This window comes from Cavia porcellus, unplaced genomic scaffold (assembly GCF_034190915.1).
Source record: "Cavia porcellus strain 051 isolate PalLab524CR breed Dunkin Hartley unplaced genomic scaffold, mCavPor4.1 scaffold_32, whole genome shotgun sequence".
Lineage (NCBI taxonomy): Eukaryota > Metazoa > Chordata > Mammalia > Rodentia > Caviidae > Cavia > Cavia porcellus.
Window position 1 is genome coordinate 37,031,961 of NW_026947515.1, and position 16,068 is coordinate 37,048,028.

Below are 16,068 nucleotides of genomic sequence, written 5' to 3' on the forward strand. Positions count from 1 at the left end.
TGCTGAGCTAAATCCCTGGCCCGGAAAGTGTAGTCTTGACTGATAATATTTATTGAATGAATGAAGAAGAGAAATCTGAGGAATTTGGCAAAGGAGATGCAATAGAAGGACCTGTAAAAATCACGCGCCCTCTGCAGGCCAGAGAGGGTGGGTGCTTTAAAAATGACTGCGGGAGACTGCTGGGTGCTTTCACCCAGGTAAAGCCTTCAAACTACAACTCCTAGCAGCCACTAGGAGTCCCCAGGGTAAACCTAGCGGGTTACTTCCTGTCCCGCCCCTTTTGGGTTGCCCGCGAAATCTGATCTGGGTGCCGAGATCCAATCGGAAGGAGCCCCGAGTCCCGCGAGAGCGCGTGGCGCGTAGCGAGCCACGGAACGCGGTGCTTTCAGTTTGGTATCCGAGCTGTGGGCCTCGCTTCCAGGGTGTCTTCTTACTCTCCCCGGAGCAGGAAGGAAGGCACTGGGGGGTTTTTCCAGCTTTGCGTCCGGGTCGCTGAGAACTTCGGAGCCTTCGGCTGGCCAGGCGCCGGTACCAGCGGAGAGTTTGCCGGGCGGGGACCCGGGTCCGGCGCGCTGCCTCCGCGCTATGAAGATGTCGGAGGAGCGGCGCTTGTCGCCTGACAGGCTCCCTTCATACCAGGCCCCAGCTGCACCCGGGCTCTCTCCCCAGGACTCCCCGATGGATAAAAATGCAAACCCTGAACTGATTCCGCCGTCACCCGATGGGGATGACCCACCGTCGACCTCGCCAGATGCAGTCGCTGGCCCGAATGTGTTCCAGGAGCCGGGGGCGGGGTGCCCAGCTTCTCCCTCCGCTCCCCTGGAAGCGGGATATGATACTCCTGGGGACTCGAGTCCTCCAGTCGAAGAGCCAGAACTTTCTGAAAACGGGAGCCAACCTGCAGAAGAAAGGAATGGGCAGGAGCTGGGCTCCGGAGAAGCCGTGGAAAATATGTCCGAGGAACCTGCTCTAGAGGACGAGGGAGACAAGTAAGTGGCAGCTGACCTAGAATCAGAGAAGTAGACACGTGAGAGACCTTAGCCACCAGCCCGTAGGCCCTCTACTCCAGGCTCGTTTCCTTTTGCTCCGGCGACCCAGATTTGTTGTTCCTCATCTTCCTTCCAGCATTTGGAGCTACAGCTTCACCCAGCTGCCTCGATTTCTTAGTGGTTCCTGGTCCGAATTCAGTACCCAACCTGAGAACTTCTTGAAAGGCTGTAAGTGGTAAGTAACTAAGGGCAGTTAGAAGAGGGAGTTGGTCACCCTGAGGATTTTCACCTCAAAACACTATACTTATTTGGGAGAAGGATCCGTGAGAAGTGGGGGAAGGCGTAGGAAATCCCGCTGATGACTGAGCTTAAGTTTCATTTAGGACCGTGATGGTGAACCTGTGGCTTGCGTGCCACCGTGGGCTGTTTATATGGATGAAAGCGCTAAAAGACTCACATTGATCTAGAACTTTGTATCTCATAGCGAGGACTCGGTTCACTTACTAGTAAAGTGAGCTCAGCTCTACACTTGGAAGGCCTCTCCAGTTTTCTGACTCTTTTCTATATTTTTAGGGCTCCTGATGGCTCCTGCATCTTGACCAATAGTGCTGATAACATCCTGCGGATTTATAACCTGCCCCCAGAGCTGTACAATGACGGGGAGCAAGTGGAATACGCAGAAATGGTGAGGGAAGGGGTGAGCTTCGCCCGTTCATTGGACACTGAACTTAATTCCTTCATGTAGTTTTTTTTTTTTGTCTTTTTGAGACAGGGTCTCTTATGCAGTTCAGGCTGGCCTTGAGTTTACTTTGTAGCCCAGGCTGGTCCTGAACTTGCTGTGATCCTTCTGAGTGCTCCGATTACAGGAGTGTACCACCATGTCCAGCTTCCTTCACATAGATGGAGAGAAATACAGTTCCCAGGTTTCCAGCTCACAAAGGAGAATTTATGCATGTAACTTTTCTTTCTTTTTTTTTTGAAACAAGATCTCATATAGTCCAGGCTGTGCTCAAATTTATGGCAATCCTCTTGCCTCAACCATTGTGAGTGCTGGGATTACAGGTGTGTGACACCGCACCTTGTTCCACATGTAGTATTTCTGCTTTAAACTCTGAAGTAATTTAGGGATAGTCTCCCCTCTGTAGTAAGGACTATTTTCTATAGAAAAGCAGTGGCTTTGGGGCTGGGGATTTAGCTCAAAGGCATAAGCACCTGCCTTGTAAGCAGGTGGGTGGTCGTGAGTTCAGTCCCCAGTACCGATTTAAAAAAAAAACAAAACAGTGGCTTAGCACTTGGGGCGGCTGAGACAAGAGGATCACTGGGAGTTCAAGGCCAGCAAAAAAGAAAAAGTAGTGGCTGTCTTGTAACAGTGTTTAATTTATGTATATATATTTACTGAATAACTAGCAGTAGTCACTGTGGTTAGTGCTAATATATTAAAGCGGTAAAGACAAATAAAGAGCTGATTGTTTTTCTTGTGATTTGCAAATGTAAGCCAGTAAATAATCAGTACCTTCATCATGCAGTGGTGCATGCTAGGGGAGGCTGAGGCAGGAGGATTGAAAATTCAAGGTCAGATTGTGCAGTATAGTGAGACAGTCTTAAAATTTTTAAAAAGGAAACGGCATGGTGGTGTGTGCCTGTAATCCCAGCACTTGGGAGGCTGAGGCAGGAGGATTGTTGCGAGTTCTAGATCAGCTTGGGCTGTAAAGTGAGTTCAAGGCCTCGAAAAGACCGAAAAATAAAAATAAATCAAAAGGGCTGGGGATTTAGCTCAGCGGCATAAGCACCTGCCTTGCAAGCAGGCAGTCGTGAGTTCGATCCCTGGTTCCGATAAAAAGAAAAAAGACAAAAGGGGGGGGGGGAATGTAGCTCAGCATAGGCTGCCTAGCGAGGCCCTGTCTCTAGAGAAACAGTATAATACATGTTCTGAGGAGATAAGCAGAAATGAATTATTGAGAGATGCACTTTAGATACAGTAGTAAGGGCAGGACTCTGAAAAGGAGACCTGTGAGCTGAGGCTCCGAGGATGACAAGGATGACAATGGATCCGTCATGAGGAGCGAGGAAAGGGCCATCCAGGAAGGGGCAGTGGTAGCATAGAGACCGAGATCTGGAAGCAGCAGCGTGTGTTTGCAGAACTTTGATAAAGTGTGTCTGCACGGAGGGGAGGAGGGTGAGGATGGTGAGCCGACAAACAGCTGTCTCCCGTGGGGTTCTGTGTGGAGGCCTTTTGGAGTCTGAGAAGCTGTGGGAGAGTTTTTTCTTCTTTTTTTTCTGAGATCCCACTATGTAGCCCACGCTGACTTGGAACTTGGGGCAGTTTTCCCGTCCCAGTCTCCCACGTGCTGGGATTACAGACATGTGCCAGTGTGCCCAGCTTGCATGGAAGAGTTCTGTAAGAACCGTGTACCATAGTGGAAGAGAGGCGTGAATGAATTGTGGGTGAACTAGACTGAAGTCGAGACTGAGTGGGAGGCCTTTACTATCATGCAGTCACAGTGTGACAAAGTCCGCAGCCTGATGCCTGGGAGATACAGATGGACCTGCAGTGTATTTTGGGGTCTTAGAGATCCACGGGACGTGCAAGTGGAGGGAAGGAAGTAATCAAAGGGAATGTTCGTATTTTTGCCGCTGGTTGAGTGGTTGGAACAGTATTTAGAGGAGAAAACAGGCATGTGAACAGGTACGAGCATGGAAGTCAAGGGTTTTTAAGAATGCTGAGTGTGAAATACAGAGCTCCTTAGGAGAGATTGGGAATGGGAATAAACCTGGAGCAGTGCTATCTCGTGTCTTGAGAGGGATTCAGTGTTTAGAGCTTGGGATGGAAGAGGAAGTCCATGCAGAGTCCTGCGTGCGCGAGAGGGGGGTGGAGGTGGGGGCAAAGGACCACTGCAGCTGCCGGGAGGTGGGAGGTGGATTGAGGGAATGATCCAGGAGGGCATCAGGACCTTGCCACGGAGGAGCAGCATACACAAAAGCTCACTGAACTGGGCAGAAGAAAAAGTAGACAATTCCTGGGGGAAGTTTTGCTCTGACAGGAGCTGGGAAATGGATGAGTGCAAGAAGATTTTATTTCTCAGAGCCCTGGAGTCAGGAAAGTCCAAGATGAAGGCGCCAAATGTGAGAGCGTGCTGTCATGTCATGAGCTGACGGAGGGCATTACGTGGCGGGAGCTCGCAAGCTCGGACTGGTCCTCTTCTGATAAAGCTTCTAATGCCACCGCGGGGCTCTCTCAAAGGCCACCGCCAAAGGTCATCAACATGTGAATTTGGAGTTTAAGTTTGGAAGGGGTGAGCTTTTGGGGGAACACACGGGACCACAGCGGTGCGGTGGAAGAGAGGAGCCATAGACTCCCAGAGAGCACATTGTGGGCTTAGGCACTGGAACCCGGCCTTCAAACATGGAGAGAGGCAGACGGGCGCGCAGAGGCAGCTGTGTGGCTGTTTCTGTCTCTTGGCTTCTGTGTTCTTCAGCTGGAGGAAGAGACTGGGGAGAGCATAAGACAGGAGCTGGCCTCTTCCTCAGAAACCACTGAGGACTGTGGCACCGCTGCTTCTGACAGAGGACATGTCCTGACACACATCAGGCTGCACTGTGCTTCGTGTGGGAAACCCAGGGGTGCTGTCCTGCTGAGCTGCATTCCCGGCGCTTAGGGTTCTTTTTTATTCTTCTTAAGGGCCTCACTAAGCTGCCCATGCTGGCCTTGCAGCTTGTGCCACTGTGGCTGCTACACTGTTGTTCTTTGCTTAGTGTTCACTAGAGGGTGTTGGTTTGTTAAGACAGGGTTTTGCTGTCCTGCCCCATCTGGGGGCAGCGACCCTCCCACCTCAGCTCCCAGATATCTGGCCTGAAGATCTGTGTTACCCACATAGCTGTTGCTAATCTTTTTGCAGGGTGGGTACTGAAGTTTGAACCTGGAGCGTTCTTACTGAGCTTACATCCCTAGCCCATATTAGATTTTGAGACAGGGTCTTGCTTGGGCTGGGTCTGACCTTACAGTCCTCCTGCCTCAGCCTCTCTGAGTGTTGAGATGTTAGGCTTGTCCTGTCATGCTCAGCTCATTGCTCTGCATTTGAATTGAGACCAGTGAGTGTGGTTGTGCCTCTTTCCTGGCAGGTTAAACGACTCTTGTTTCCCTGTTTGTAAGTGACTGAGATAATGATGTTCACCTCAGAGTTGTTTGAGGATTAGTAATGAATCGATGCCTAAAACCGTGCCTGGTATATGGTAATGTTCGATAAGTAGTCATGTTCATTGGTGTCAGTTTCGTGTATGCGTGGAATAGGAGGATGGTCAGGTTACAGGTTGCCAGGGAAGAGGGGCAGCAGTGGTATCCTGAGCATATCCTCGGGCCAGCTTGTCAAGGTGGACCAGAAGTGGATTATAAGTAGGATTTTGATGACAGTGAATAATTTTTGTAGAAATAGGAGAGCAAGTGACCCGGGTGGTTGGAGATGGTACTGGAAGGCTGTCTTGGTGCTGATCAAGCCTAGGATGTGACCATGGGAGTAGCAGTGGACAAAGGCAGGAGTCATACAGATGTTGGACAAGTCCGTTGTTCTTTCATACTTTTGTTTCTTTTTTTTTGTCTTGTTTCATTTTTATCGGTACCAGGGATCGAACTCACGACTGCCTGCTTGCAAGGCAGGTGCTTATGCCACTGAGCTAAATTCCCAGCCCCCATACTTTTGTTTCTTAACACATTTTTACTTTGTTTTTGAGACAGAGTCTCACTATATAGTGAGACAGGCTGGCCTCAAACGCACAGTGATCCTCCTGCCCCAGCACCTGAGTCAGATGACAGGCATGCACCACCACACCCAACTTGCTTCTGTTTTCTTGAGACAGAGTCCTACTGGATGTCTAGACTGGCCTTCAACGCGTGGGCTCTACCCATCCACCTGCCTCAACCTGTTACGTAGCTGGGATCCAGGCACACCCTCAAGAGAGTTAGTTTAATGCCTTCTTGTTTTTTTGTTTCAAGACAAAGTCTTGCTATACATAGTATCCCGGGCTTGCCTTGAACTCACTGTATCTTAGGCTGATCTCAAACTCATGGTAATTCTCTTGTCTCAGCTTCCCAGGGATTGGGATTCTAGGCCCATACCACCATGCACTGCTCCCCGCACCCCCCCCCCCCAGTTGCTATGTAGCTCATGCTGACCTTGAATTCACTATGTGTAGCTCAGGCTGGCTTTGAATTTACAGTGATCGTCCTGTCTCAGCCTCCCAAGTGCTGGGATTAGTAGGCCTGCCCCACCATGTCCTGCTCAGTTTAATGCATTTTTATGAAGCACATTTGTGTAGCAGGCTGTTTGAGGTGCTAAGAGCTAGACAGGCACAAAGCATGCAGAAGTCCTTGTACTTGTGAAGCTGATGACAAAGGGCTGGGCGTGATGGTATGCATCTGTTTTCCTAGCTACTCGGGAGGCTAAGGCAGGAGGACTGTAAATTTGAAGCTACCCTGGACAACCTAGCAAGACCCTGTCTCAAAATAAAAAGGTCTCAGACTGTAGGGAGAGCAGCACAAAGGTGTAGTTGGGTCGATGTCAAGAAGCCAGGGAGCGTGTATTTTGCGGGGTAGAAGATTTGGAAATGAGGCAGGAGCCAGGTGATGCGCACCCACCTCCTGTCCTTGAAGTCAGCCAGGTCCTAGTAAGTCCAGAAAGGCAAACAGCCTTCTGAAGAGCAAACGGGCAGGAGTTTTGAGATACTAGAGTCGGAATTCCAGAGGTCCCAGGCTAAGAGTCTCAAGGCCAGGGCCTCTGGTGCAGCTTTCCCGAGAGAGGTCAGAAGCAGAGCACGGTTAGAAGAGTCTGCAGGTGTGAGCGGCTGCGTGATCATTGCACATACCTGTTTTAGAAAAAGAGAATGTTAGCAAGGGAAAGTTGTCAGGCATGGTGGCATCCCAGCTCCTTGGGAGGCTGAGGCAGGATTGTGAATTAGAGGCCCTCCTGGGAACTTCTGAGACCTTGTCTCAAGATAAAATTAAAAAAAAACCAAGAGCGTGTCACAGCGATAGTTTGTGTATGATGTGTCAAGCCTGAGGTTTAGTCTCCACTGCCACACACAGGCACACACACAGAGGAAACGAAAAATCATCATTCTTCCACTCTACAAAACTCAGCCCTTTAAAATTTTGGTTTCAGTTTAGCTGTTTAAGACAGACTCCTGCGCTGTACCTTGGGCTGGTCTGGGACCACACTGCTGGCCCAGGCCTCTCAGTGGTGGGAATCCAGGTGTGCACCGCTGCACACTAACTAAAGCCTTCTGTCTTCTGTCCAAGTACTGAGCTTCTGCTGTTGTCATCATAGTCCTGTAGCAGTTCTGAGTCCTGCTTTTTCCTTTGAACAGTCATGTCCTAAGTGTTTTTCATGGTGATCTGATCTTCACAGTTACTGTGTTTAATGGTGTATGATGTCACACTGAGTGCATTTTTGACCTCTTCTCCCGTTTTGGAGTTGTTTCTAGGATTATAATAATATAAATTAGCATGCAGTAAATATCTTTTTGATATTTGAGGGCAGCTCTCTTTTTCCTTTTTTCTTTTGTTTTCCTATTTTTTTGAAACTGCCACACATGTGTAGCCCAGCCTGGCCTCTGGTTTGCGGCAATCCTCGAGTCTCAGCCTGCCGGGTGCTGGAATTACCACACCTGGCTTCTCTTTCTTTTTTGAAGGAAAAAAAAAAAAAAAAAAGGAAGGGGGATTGAACCCAGGACCTTGTACATAAGGAGATTTTTTTTAAAAGAGGGATTTTAGGAGTTTAGGAATATTGTAGGTCAGACAGCATATATACGTGTATATGTGTATAATTTTTTTCCCTTTGGTTTTTTTGGAGAGAGGGTTTTGCTATGCAATTCAGGCTGACCTTGAACTCACTTTGTAGCCTGGGCTGACCTCAAACTCTTGGCAATCCTACCTCAGTCTCCTGAGTGCTGGGATTACAGGCGTGTACCGCTACACCCAGCTCTGTATAATTTTTATGTCTTGTGATATGTTCGATTTAATTTAATTTGTTTTTTATTTTGGTATCAGGGATCAAACTTTACATCCTTGTGCTTGCCGGGCAAGTGCTTATGCTACTGAGGTAAATCCCAGCCGTGGTCAATTTATTTTCAGAAGCTTTTTATGTATTTTTTTCAGTTATTTCACTGCAGTTGATAGTGAATGGATGAACCAATTCTATGCCAACCTCACTGCACTGTCACTTTTTTGTGTTGCTGGGACAAAATACCCAATACTGGCAGCTTGGAGGAGAGGCTTATTCGGCCCACAGATTCGGGGACTGGCAGCATGACCTGACTGAGGCAGGAACACCATGGTGGCAAGGCGAGGTGAACACAGCTGCTCACTCCACGTGGGCAGGAGGAGGCTCCCGGAGGCTTCCCCGTGGGCTCCCAGCTCCTCGGTGCATAGCCAGCTGTGATCTAGGACTCTTCACCCAATCCGGTTGGCTATTGAGATTATTGGGAACAAGCACTCATTAGGGTTCTTATTTGCATTGTTTGCAAGCTTAGCATTTGGAAATCAATAAAATTTATATGCATGGGGAATTTCAGGAAGGTATTTTTGGGTGTAGTTGGCCTCTGTATCTGTGGGTCTTCGTTTGAGGATTTAACCAGCCATAGATCCAAAATATTTGACAAAAAAAGAATTGTGTCTGTTCTGAACGTACAGATTTTTTGTCATTATTTCCTAAACAATTCAGTGTAACAGTTACTTGCATAGCATAGGCGTTATAAGGAAGCTGGAAGTGACTTAAAGAATACGGGGAAATGGGGGCTGGGGATTTAGCTCAGCGGCATAAGCACCTGCTTTGCAAACAGGCGGTCGTGAGTTCGATCCCTGGTACCGATAAAAAAAAAAAAGAATATAGGAGAATATCTGTTGGCTCTATGCAAATCCTAAGCCATTTATTTTTATTTATTCATTTTGCAGTATTGGGATTGAACCCAAGGCTTTGCACTGAGCTGTATCCCCAGCCCATTTTAGATTTTTTGTATTTTGATTGTTTGCTTGCATGTTTTTGAGACAGGTTCTTTTATGTATTCCAGAGTGGCCTTGAACGTGCTGTGTATTTCTAGTCTGGCCTCAAACTTGGGTGATCCTCCTGCCTCACCTTCCTGAGTGCTGAGACTATGGGTGTGAGCCACCACACCTGGCATATTTTTATTTTGAGATAGGGCCTCACTCGGCTGCTAAGTTACTGAACCTGAACGTGGCATCCTTCGGCCCACCCTCCCAGGGCGCTGGAACTGCAGCGTGTGTACGTGCCCGTCTGTCTCTCCTTTTTACTTAAGTGACCTGAGCCTCTGGATGTCGACACGGGTTTGGGGAGTCGGGGAGCCCGTGTCCCTCAGATACTGGGAGGTGACCAACTGTTCCCTTCTGCCTGTGTGAGCTACGTGTTGTGCTCAAGTAGTTTTCTAGCTCCTCTCCCCGCTTCTCTGTAACTTCACAGATCTTTCTGAAACTCGTATTCCTAACTCCCTAGTCCCTTCCCTAACGACTTGCCCAACTATGTAGCCTTTTTTTCTCTCCCTTTGTGGTACTAAGAGGTGGAACCTAGCACTTTACACATCCTAGGCAAGCTACCTACCTCCAGACTATATCCCCAGCCCTAGCCTCTGGCTTTTTTATTTTATTTGTTTTTACTGGGAATCGAACTCAGGATCTCGTGCTTGCTGGGCAGGCGCCGTGCCAGAGCTACATCCCTGGCCCCCGCCTCTGGCTCTCGAGTCCTTCGCTGCTCTGTGCCTCTCCAGCAGGGATGTGGCTTCCTCGGTGCCCTCCTTCTTAAATGCAGGGGTCTCATTTTTGTAAAACCTTCTTTTTGAGTCTGCTGATTTTCTGCCACGCACCACCTCATGGCTTTCCGATGTTCCCCAAGTCCTTCACCCTCTTTATGGCTTCAAGCATGAGGCCAGAAGCCAGGATCTCATCCTTTAATCTTCCTTCCTTCTCCAAACCTCAGGCATCCAATTAATTACCAAATCTTATTAAATCTACCTAATCGTTTTAATCCACCTGCTGGTCCCCAGATCACTGCCTCTACATCAAATCAGGGTTGTATTATTTTGGACCTTGTGTTCCTGAAATGGTCTCTTGTCTACCTTTGCTCATGAAAACATGTACTGACTGCCAGTTACACACTGGGGTTGGGGAGATACGGTAAGGGGAGCAGGATGACTCCGCTGTCCGATAGGGACACTGCATCGTGAGCAGCACAGGAGACTTGGGGGCCTGGGGAGGCTGTGCAGAGGGAGAAGCATCTCAGCCCCGGAGAGGATGCGGATTCAGCCCGAGGAGTTGCAGGCTATGTTTTATAGCTTTCAGGCAGGAAGATTCAACTCCAAAGAGGCTGGGCGGATAAAGAGCACCACCCTGACTCCCCTACCCTTTCCGCTCTTTCTGCCTTTCCTTCTTTTTTGTGGTACCAGGGATTGAACCCCAGGGGTATTTTGCCACTACACTATATCCCCACCCTGTAGTCTCTCTCTTTGTCTTTTTTGATACTAAAAATTGAACCCAGGGCCTTCCACCAAATTACACCTCCAGGCCATTTTTTATTTTGAGACTGGGATTCCTTACATTGCCTAGACTGGGCTGGAATTCAGTGTTCTCTTGACTCTGCCTCCCAGAGGGCTAGGATTGTAGACTGTGCCCCTATTCCCTGCTCCCACCCCTTTACAGTTTTTTATTTTGGCACAGGATCTTCCTAAATTACTCGAACTGGCCTTGAATTTGCCATCCTGCCTCCGCCTCCTGAGAGCTAGGATAGCAGATGTGCCCTGCACCTGGCTGGCAGGCCTCTTACATTAAGATGAGCGCTTTGGAATCAAACTTGACACTACCTCACAATTGATGATACGGATGTCACAGAAACCAGTGATTTTACTCCTTACCAGACAGACGCTCAGGAAACCCATCCCCAGGATTCAGGGTGTCCGTGGTCACAAGCCAAAGGTAGACCTGTCAGTGCCCACCTGCAGGAGAGGGAAGATCAGCGTGGCACACTGCATGCAGTGCAGAGCACCCCAGTCACAGAGCCGTGTGCAGTGTGACATTAGAATGAACTGAAAAGGGCATGCAGTGCAGGGCTGGACACTCCGCCCCGTATGACTATATTGTTAAAGAAAGTGTGAGCTGTGTGTGGTGGTGCCTGCCAGTAATCCAAGCACTGGGAGGCTGAGGCAGGAGGACTGCTGCCAGTGCGGGGGCCAGTCTGGGCTACCTAGTTCAAGGCACGCCTGAATATGTAGCGAGACCCCGGCTCAGGAAAAGGAAGGACATGTGAGGGTGGTATGTGAGGGCAGTGTCGGCTCTGAGGGAAGGGTTCTAGTAGGAAAGGGACTAACAGTTTTTCCTTATGCTGGATGAAGAGGTCACTTTGGTTAGTCTCTGTGGCACTGGAGGTTGGCGCCAGTGCGCTGAGCTACATCCTTGGCCTTTTTCTCATTATTTAAGACAGCGTCTCCCTAAAGCGCTTTGGTATCCTGCGTGTGTGTGCACGTGGAATCCTCCTGCAGCCCTCCCTGAGTGCTGGGATTACTGGCATGTTCCACTGTGCCCAGCAATTTTCATTTTTTTTTTCCCTTTTCTTGGTACCGGGGATCAAACTCATGACCCTTTGCTTGCCAGGCAGGCACTTACGCTGCTGAGCTAAATCCCTGGCCCCCCTTTTTTTTTTTTTTTTTAAAGATCTTTGCATGTTTGAACTGTTTGTTTTTGCAGTACTGGAGGTCAAACTCAGGGTCCTGCACATGTCAGGCAAGTACTGTGCCCCTGAACTGTACCCCAGCCCTAATTTTTAAAGGATAAAATGGGAGCTCGGAAGTGCTCAATATGTCTTTTTATTATTGGTTGATTTTTTTGTCTGTGAGTTGGGTTATTTCTTGTATGCATTTGAAAAGTATGAACCTCTGGCTGTTAGTGACCTAGTCTGATACGTGAGGCTGAGGTGAACGCTGAAGATTTGCTTCTTTGTTTGTACCCCGTGTGCTCTCCTGTCTGATCAGGGCTGACATGTGATCTCCCTCTCTTTAAAATGTAGGCGCATGGGCATTACTTTTCCCTGCTGGTGACCCTGTCTTCCTGCGTCTCCCTCCAGGTCCCTGTCCTCCGGATGGGGGAAGGTGATACCATCTACGATTACTGCTGGTATTCTCTGATGTCCTCATCCCAGCCAGACACTTCGTAGTAAGTGATCCTCTCTGCCTCTCTCTTCCTCCCCCACCAGATTCAAGGGACTCACCCCTGGGGGTCAGGGCTGCCAGGGACATCTGAAGGTTTGTGGGTCCCTCGGATCAGAGCGGAAAGGGCTGGTCAGTTGGCTTCCTCCCCTTCCTTTGACAGTGCCAGGGCCTCAGTGTCCGTGTCTCTCTCAGCGTGGCCAGCAGCAGCCGGGAGAATCCGATTCACATCTGGGACGCATTCACTGGCGAGCTCCGAGCTTCCTTTCGCGCCTTCAATCACCTGGTGCGACCCTGCCCGCCCACCTGGCTCTCCTGCCCAGCTCCCTGTCCTTGGAGATGGCCGAGGATTTGCACGGAGCCGGTTTCAGCCTTTTCTCTTCCCAGGATGAGCTGATGGCTGCCCATTCACTCTGCTTCTCCCCGGATGGCTCCCAGCTCTTCTGTGGGTTCAACCGGACTGTGCGTGTCTTTTCCACGTCCCGGCCTGGCCGAGACTGTGAGGTTCGAGCCACCTTCGGTAAGCATCTGTGCCTCCAAGGGAGGAGGAGAGGCCAGGGTGCGCCACCTGCTCGGGGACCTTGTGTGAGCCAGGGTGCTACTTGTGGAGTTTTGCTTTGCTTTTACTGTGGCCTGGGAGGCAGGTTATACCCGGTCGCAGAGGAGAAAGCAAATTTAGAGTTGGAGGAAGCTTTCCCAAAGTCAGCCAGCTCATTAGAGAATCAGTTTGTTCTTTAAAACTCTTCTAGTCTGGGGCTGGGGATTTAGCTCAGCGGCATAAGCACCTGCCTTGCAAGCAGGCGGTCGTAAGTTCAATCCCCGGTACCGATAAAAAGGAAAAAGACAAAAAAAAAAAAAAAACCAACTCTTAAGTCTTTTTTTTTTTTTGTCTTTTTCATTCTTATCGGTACCGGGGATTGAACTCACGACCGCCTGCTAGCAAGGCAGGTACTTATGCCACTGAGCTCAATCCCCAGCCCCCAACTCTTCAGTCTTAAGCTTGACACAGTGGTGCACACCTGTAATCCCAGTGCTGGGGAGGCTGAGGCAGGAAGATTGCTACAAGTTTGAGGCCAACTTGGGCTACAATGTAGCGAGTTTAAGACCAGCCTGAGTTACATGGTGAGACCCTGTGTCAATAATAATATAAAATTTCTAATCTCTAGAAATTTTATTATTTTTTCATGGTACTGGGAATGGAATTCAGAGCCTTACAAGTAACCAGACCAGTGCTCTACTACTGTTTTACCCGTCCCTGTAGAATATTTGAGATGAAGCTGAATCCATTTCCTGTAGAACTTCGTCTTTCCCTTCCAGGAAAAGCTGGAATCGGAGAGGGAAGACAGAAGCCTTGGGCCTTTAGAGCTTTGAGGGGATAGAAGGATCTGGGAAACATCAGAGGTTTCTGTGCTGCTGGTGACAGTGCACAGTGAGGGAGAAACTGAATCCCAGCGTGTTGGTGCTAGAGCCGGGGACTGTCTCTAGTGACAGGTGCCATCTCCCTCCACTGTGTTCCTTCCCTTTCTAGCAAAAAAGCAGGGCCAGAGTGGCATCATCTCCTGCATAGCCTTCAGCCCTACCCAGCCCCTCTATGCCTGTGGCTCCTACGGCTGCTCTCTGGGCCTCTATGCCTGGGATGATGGCTCCCTTCTCGCCTTGCTGGGTGGGCACCGAGGGGGCGTCACCCACCTGTGCTTTCATCCTGATGGCAACCGCTTCTTCTCAGGAGCCCGAAAGGTAGGAGTCACATGCTGAGAGCCCACAGCAGGTAGGTGGGCAGCAGTGCAGGAGTGTGGATATAGTCTGTCGCGTGTTGGGCAGTGCCAAGCGTTACTCAGGTGGGGACACTGGGGCGGGGGCAGGACGGACATCCTAGACCCCTGTTGTGTCTTTAGGATGCTGAACTTCTGTGCTGGGATCTCCGGCAGCCTGGTCATCCGCTGTGGTCCCTGAGTCGGGAGGTGACCACTAACCAGCGCATCTACTTCGATTTGGACCCGTGAGTGGCTGTGGCCCCTTCCTGCCTAAGGCCCCAGTGCCCCGAGCATGCCAGAGCCGGACTGTGGAGTCCCATTCAGGGTCTGAGGGTTCCCACCACAGGGCAGTGCTTGTGTGCCAGCCAGCCAGCCAGTCTCCTCTTCCCAGGAGCGGGCAGTTCCTGGTGAGCGGCAGCACCAGCGGGGCTGTCTCCGTGTGGGACATCAGCGGGGCTGGTGGCGATGACGGGAAGCCAGAGCCCGTGCTGAGTTTCCTGCCCCAGAAGGACTGCACCAACGGAGTGAGGTCTGCACTGTGGGCGGGGAGGGCGGGGATGCCCGAGGGAGGGGCCAGCGTCCCTGCCTAGGCTCACGGCCCCTGCCCCAGGCTCACAAAGGCCCCTTGGTTTCTCCTGCCAGCCTGCACCCTAGTCTACCTCTGCTGGCCACGGCCTCGGGTCAGCGCGTATTCCCAGAGCCCACGGATAGCGGGGATGAGGGAGAGCAGGTGCCAGACCTTCCCCTGCTCTCCCTGCGCCACGTCCACCTCGAGTGTCGGCTCCAACTCTGGTGGTGTATGGGGGATCCAGACCCCAGTAACCCTGAGGACCACCAGGACCAGACCAGACCAGGCGTGATGGAGGGAAGTGGGGGGGAACTTACATAAAAAGGTTTTATATGGTACTAGAGTCTTCGCGTCTTGTTTGGAGGGGCAAATGGCAAATGACAGGTGTGGGCTGGGTATGAGAACTAGGGGTTCCCTTGGCCTGCGGTGGGGTGACTGGCATACTGTTCCTGAAGCCAGGGGTTGAGGGGTGGGACCAGGCAGGGACCAATGGAAGGATGAGCTGGTGTGAAGTCGAGTGGGCGGGGTGGGGCCTCGCGCCCGAGGACCGGGTGGTTGCTAGGCAATGCGGTAAACTGAAGGGGACCTGTTTGAAATCTCACTCCCAAGGTGGGGGCAGCAGAGGTTAGGGTGAGCTGGGCTGAGCGGGAGCGGCAGGAGCTCAGTGTCAGACTGCTGGGTGTGACTGTGCGAGACTGCAGACAGTGACAGACGCGACAGGCTCACCGCCGGCTCCACGCTGTCACCGCCGTCCCGCGGCAGAGGGACCGCACTCGGCTCTGGGAAGGGGAAGGCCAAGGAGTGGGCGCGTTGGCTCCCCGGCCCTGGACTTCTCCAGGAGCAGGCAACCCAGCCTGAGTCAAGGACACACGGGGAAGGGACTAGGGACGGCACCTTTGTCAGCTCCCTTCTCCCTCAGGCAGGCAGCGGCTGGCACCCCGCTCCCTGATTTCTGTCTGCTTCCTCTCCCCACACGCACCTTGCCACACAAGGAGAGGGGCTTTGAAGGGAAACTGTCAGCAGGGCATGCGATTGGGGACCTCACAATCAAAGGGAAGGGAAGGCTGCGGGGCGAGCTGGAGGAGAGGAATGTCGCCCCTGCCAGGAGGTGCTGAAAGCCAGGGTTCTTACACCCAAAAAGGCAACTCCTCCCTTCCCCCAGGATAATTGGAAACAGCCCTTGCTGAGGAGTGTGGGCTTGGAATCGTAGGTACCCCCTTTCCTCTCTCAGCCTGCCTCCCCACAGCCACCTAAGAAGGGCCCAAGTTTCCTGGCTCATTTCCTGCCTTCACCTAACCCTCAGACCCCGCAGAGGGCCCAGGGAGCAGTGACGGACACACCTAGGAATGAGGGTCCAGCACCCCGGTTTGGTTCTGAAGTGTATTCCACATTCCCGTGTGACCTTGGGCAAGTCACCGGGTCCCCCCAACCTCGGCTTCTTCCGCGCTGCAGTGGGATCGCAGCTCTGCCCTCCTCCGCACACAGGTAGTTGTGAGCACCCGCAGCCGCGCTCTGTCAGGTGCAAGCCTGCAAGGTTACCCCGGCCCGGGAGCCGGGAGCA

General features: G+C 51.2%; 1 protein-coding gene across 2 annotated transcripts; it reads left to right on the forward strand.

Moving 5' to 3' along the window:
• The first annotated feature begins 351 nt into the window (after positions 1–351).
• Wrap53 (WD repeat containing antisense to TP53) lies at positions 352–14,845 on the forward strand. Of its 2 annotated transcripts, none has more exons than XM_013148735.2 (10): positions 352–989; positions 1,126–1,224; positions 1,563–1,674; positions 12,104–12,192; positions 12,349–12,471; positions 12,557–12,705; positions 13,714–13,922; positions 14,081–14,184; positions 14,331–14,468; positions 14,582–14,845. In XM_013148735.2, exons 1-10 carry the CDS (start codon positions 586–588, stop codon positions 14,826–14,828), a joined length of 1,674 nt encoding a protein of 557 aa, XP_013004189.1. In that variant the 5' UTR covers positions 352–585; the 3' UTR covers positions 14,829–14,845. The 2 variants fall into 2 exon arrangements, with proteins under 2 accessions (XP_013004189.1, XP_003466219.2); XM_003466171.4 differs by having other exon boundaries at positions 356–989; positions 12,381–12,471; positions 12,573–12,705.
• Positions 14,846–16,068: the final 1,223 nt, after the last annotated feature.

Excerpts from the sequence above, each read along its gene's own strand:
- Wrap53 (XM_013148735.2), top strand. The coding sequence starts at position 586 with ATGAAGATGTCGGAGGAGCGGCGCTTGTCGCCTGACAGGCTCCCTTCA. Across the intron at positions 13,923-14,080 it reads TCTTCTCAGGAGCCCGAAAG|GATGCTGAACTTCTGTGCTG; the intron begins GTAGGAGTCACA and ends TTGTGTCTTTAG. Across the intron at positions 14,469-14,581 it reads GACTGCACCAACGGAGTGAG|CCTGCACCCTAGTCTACCTC; the intron begins GTCTGCACTGTG and ends TTCTCCTGCCAG.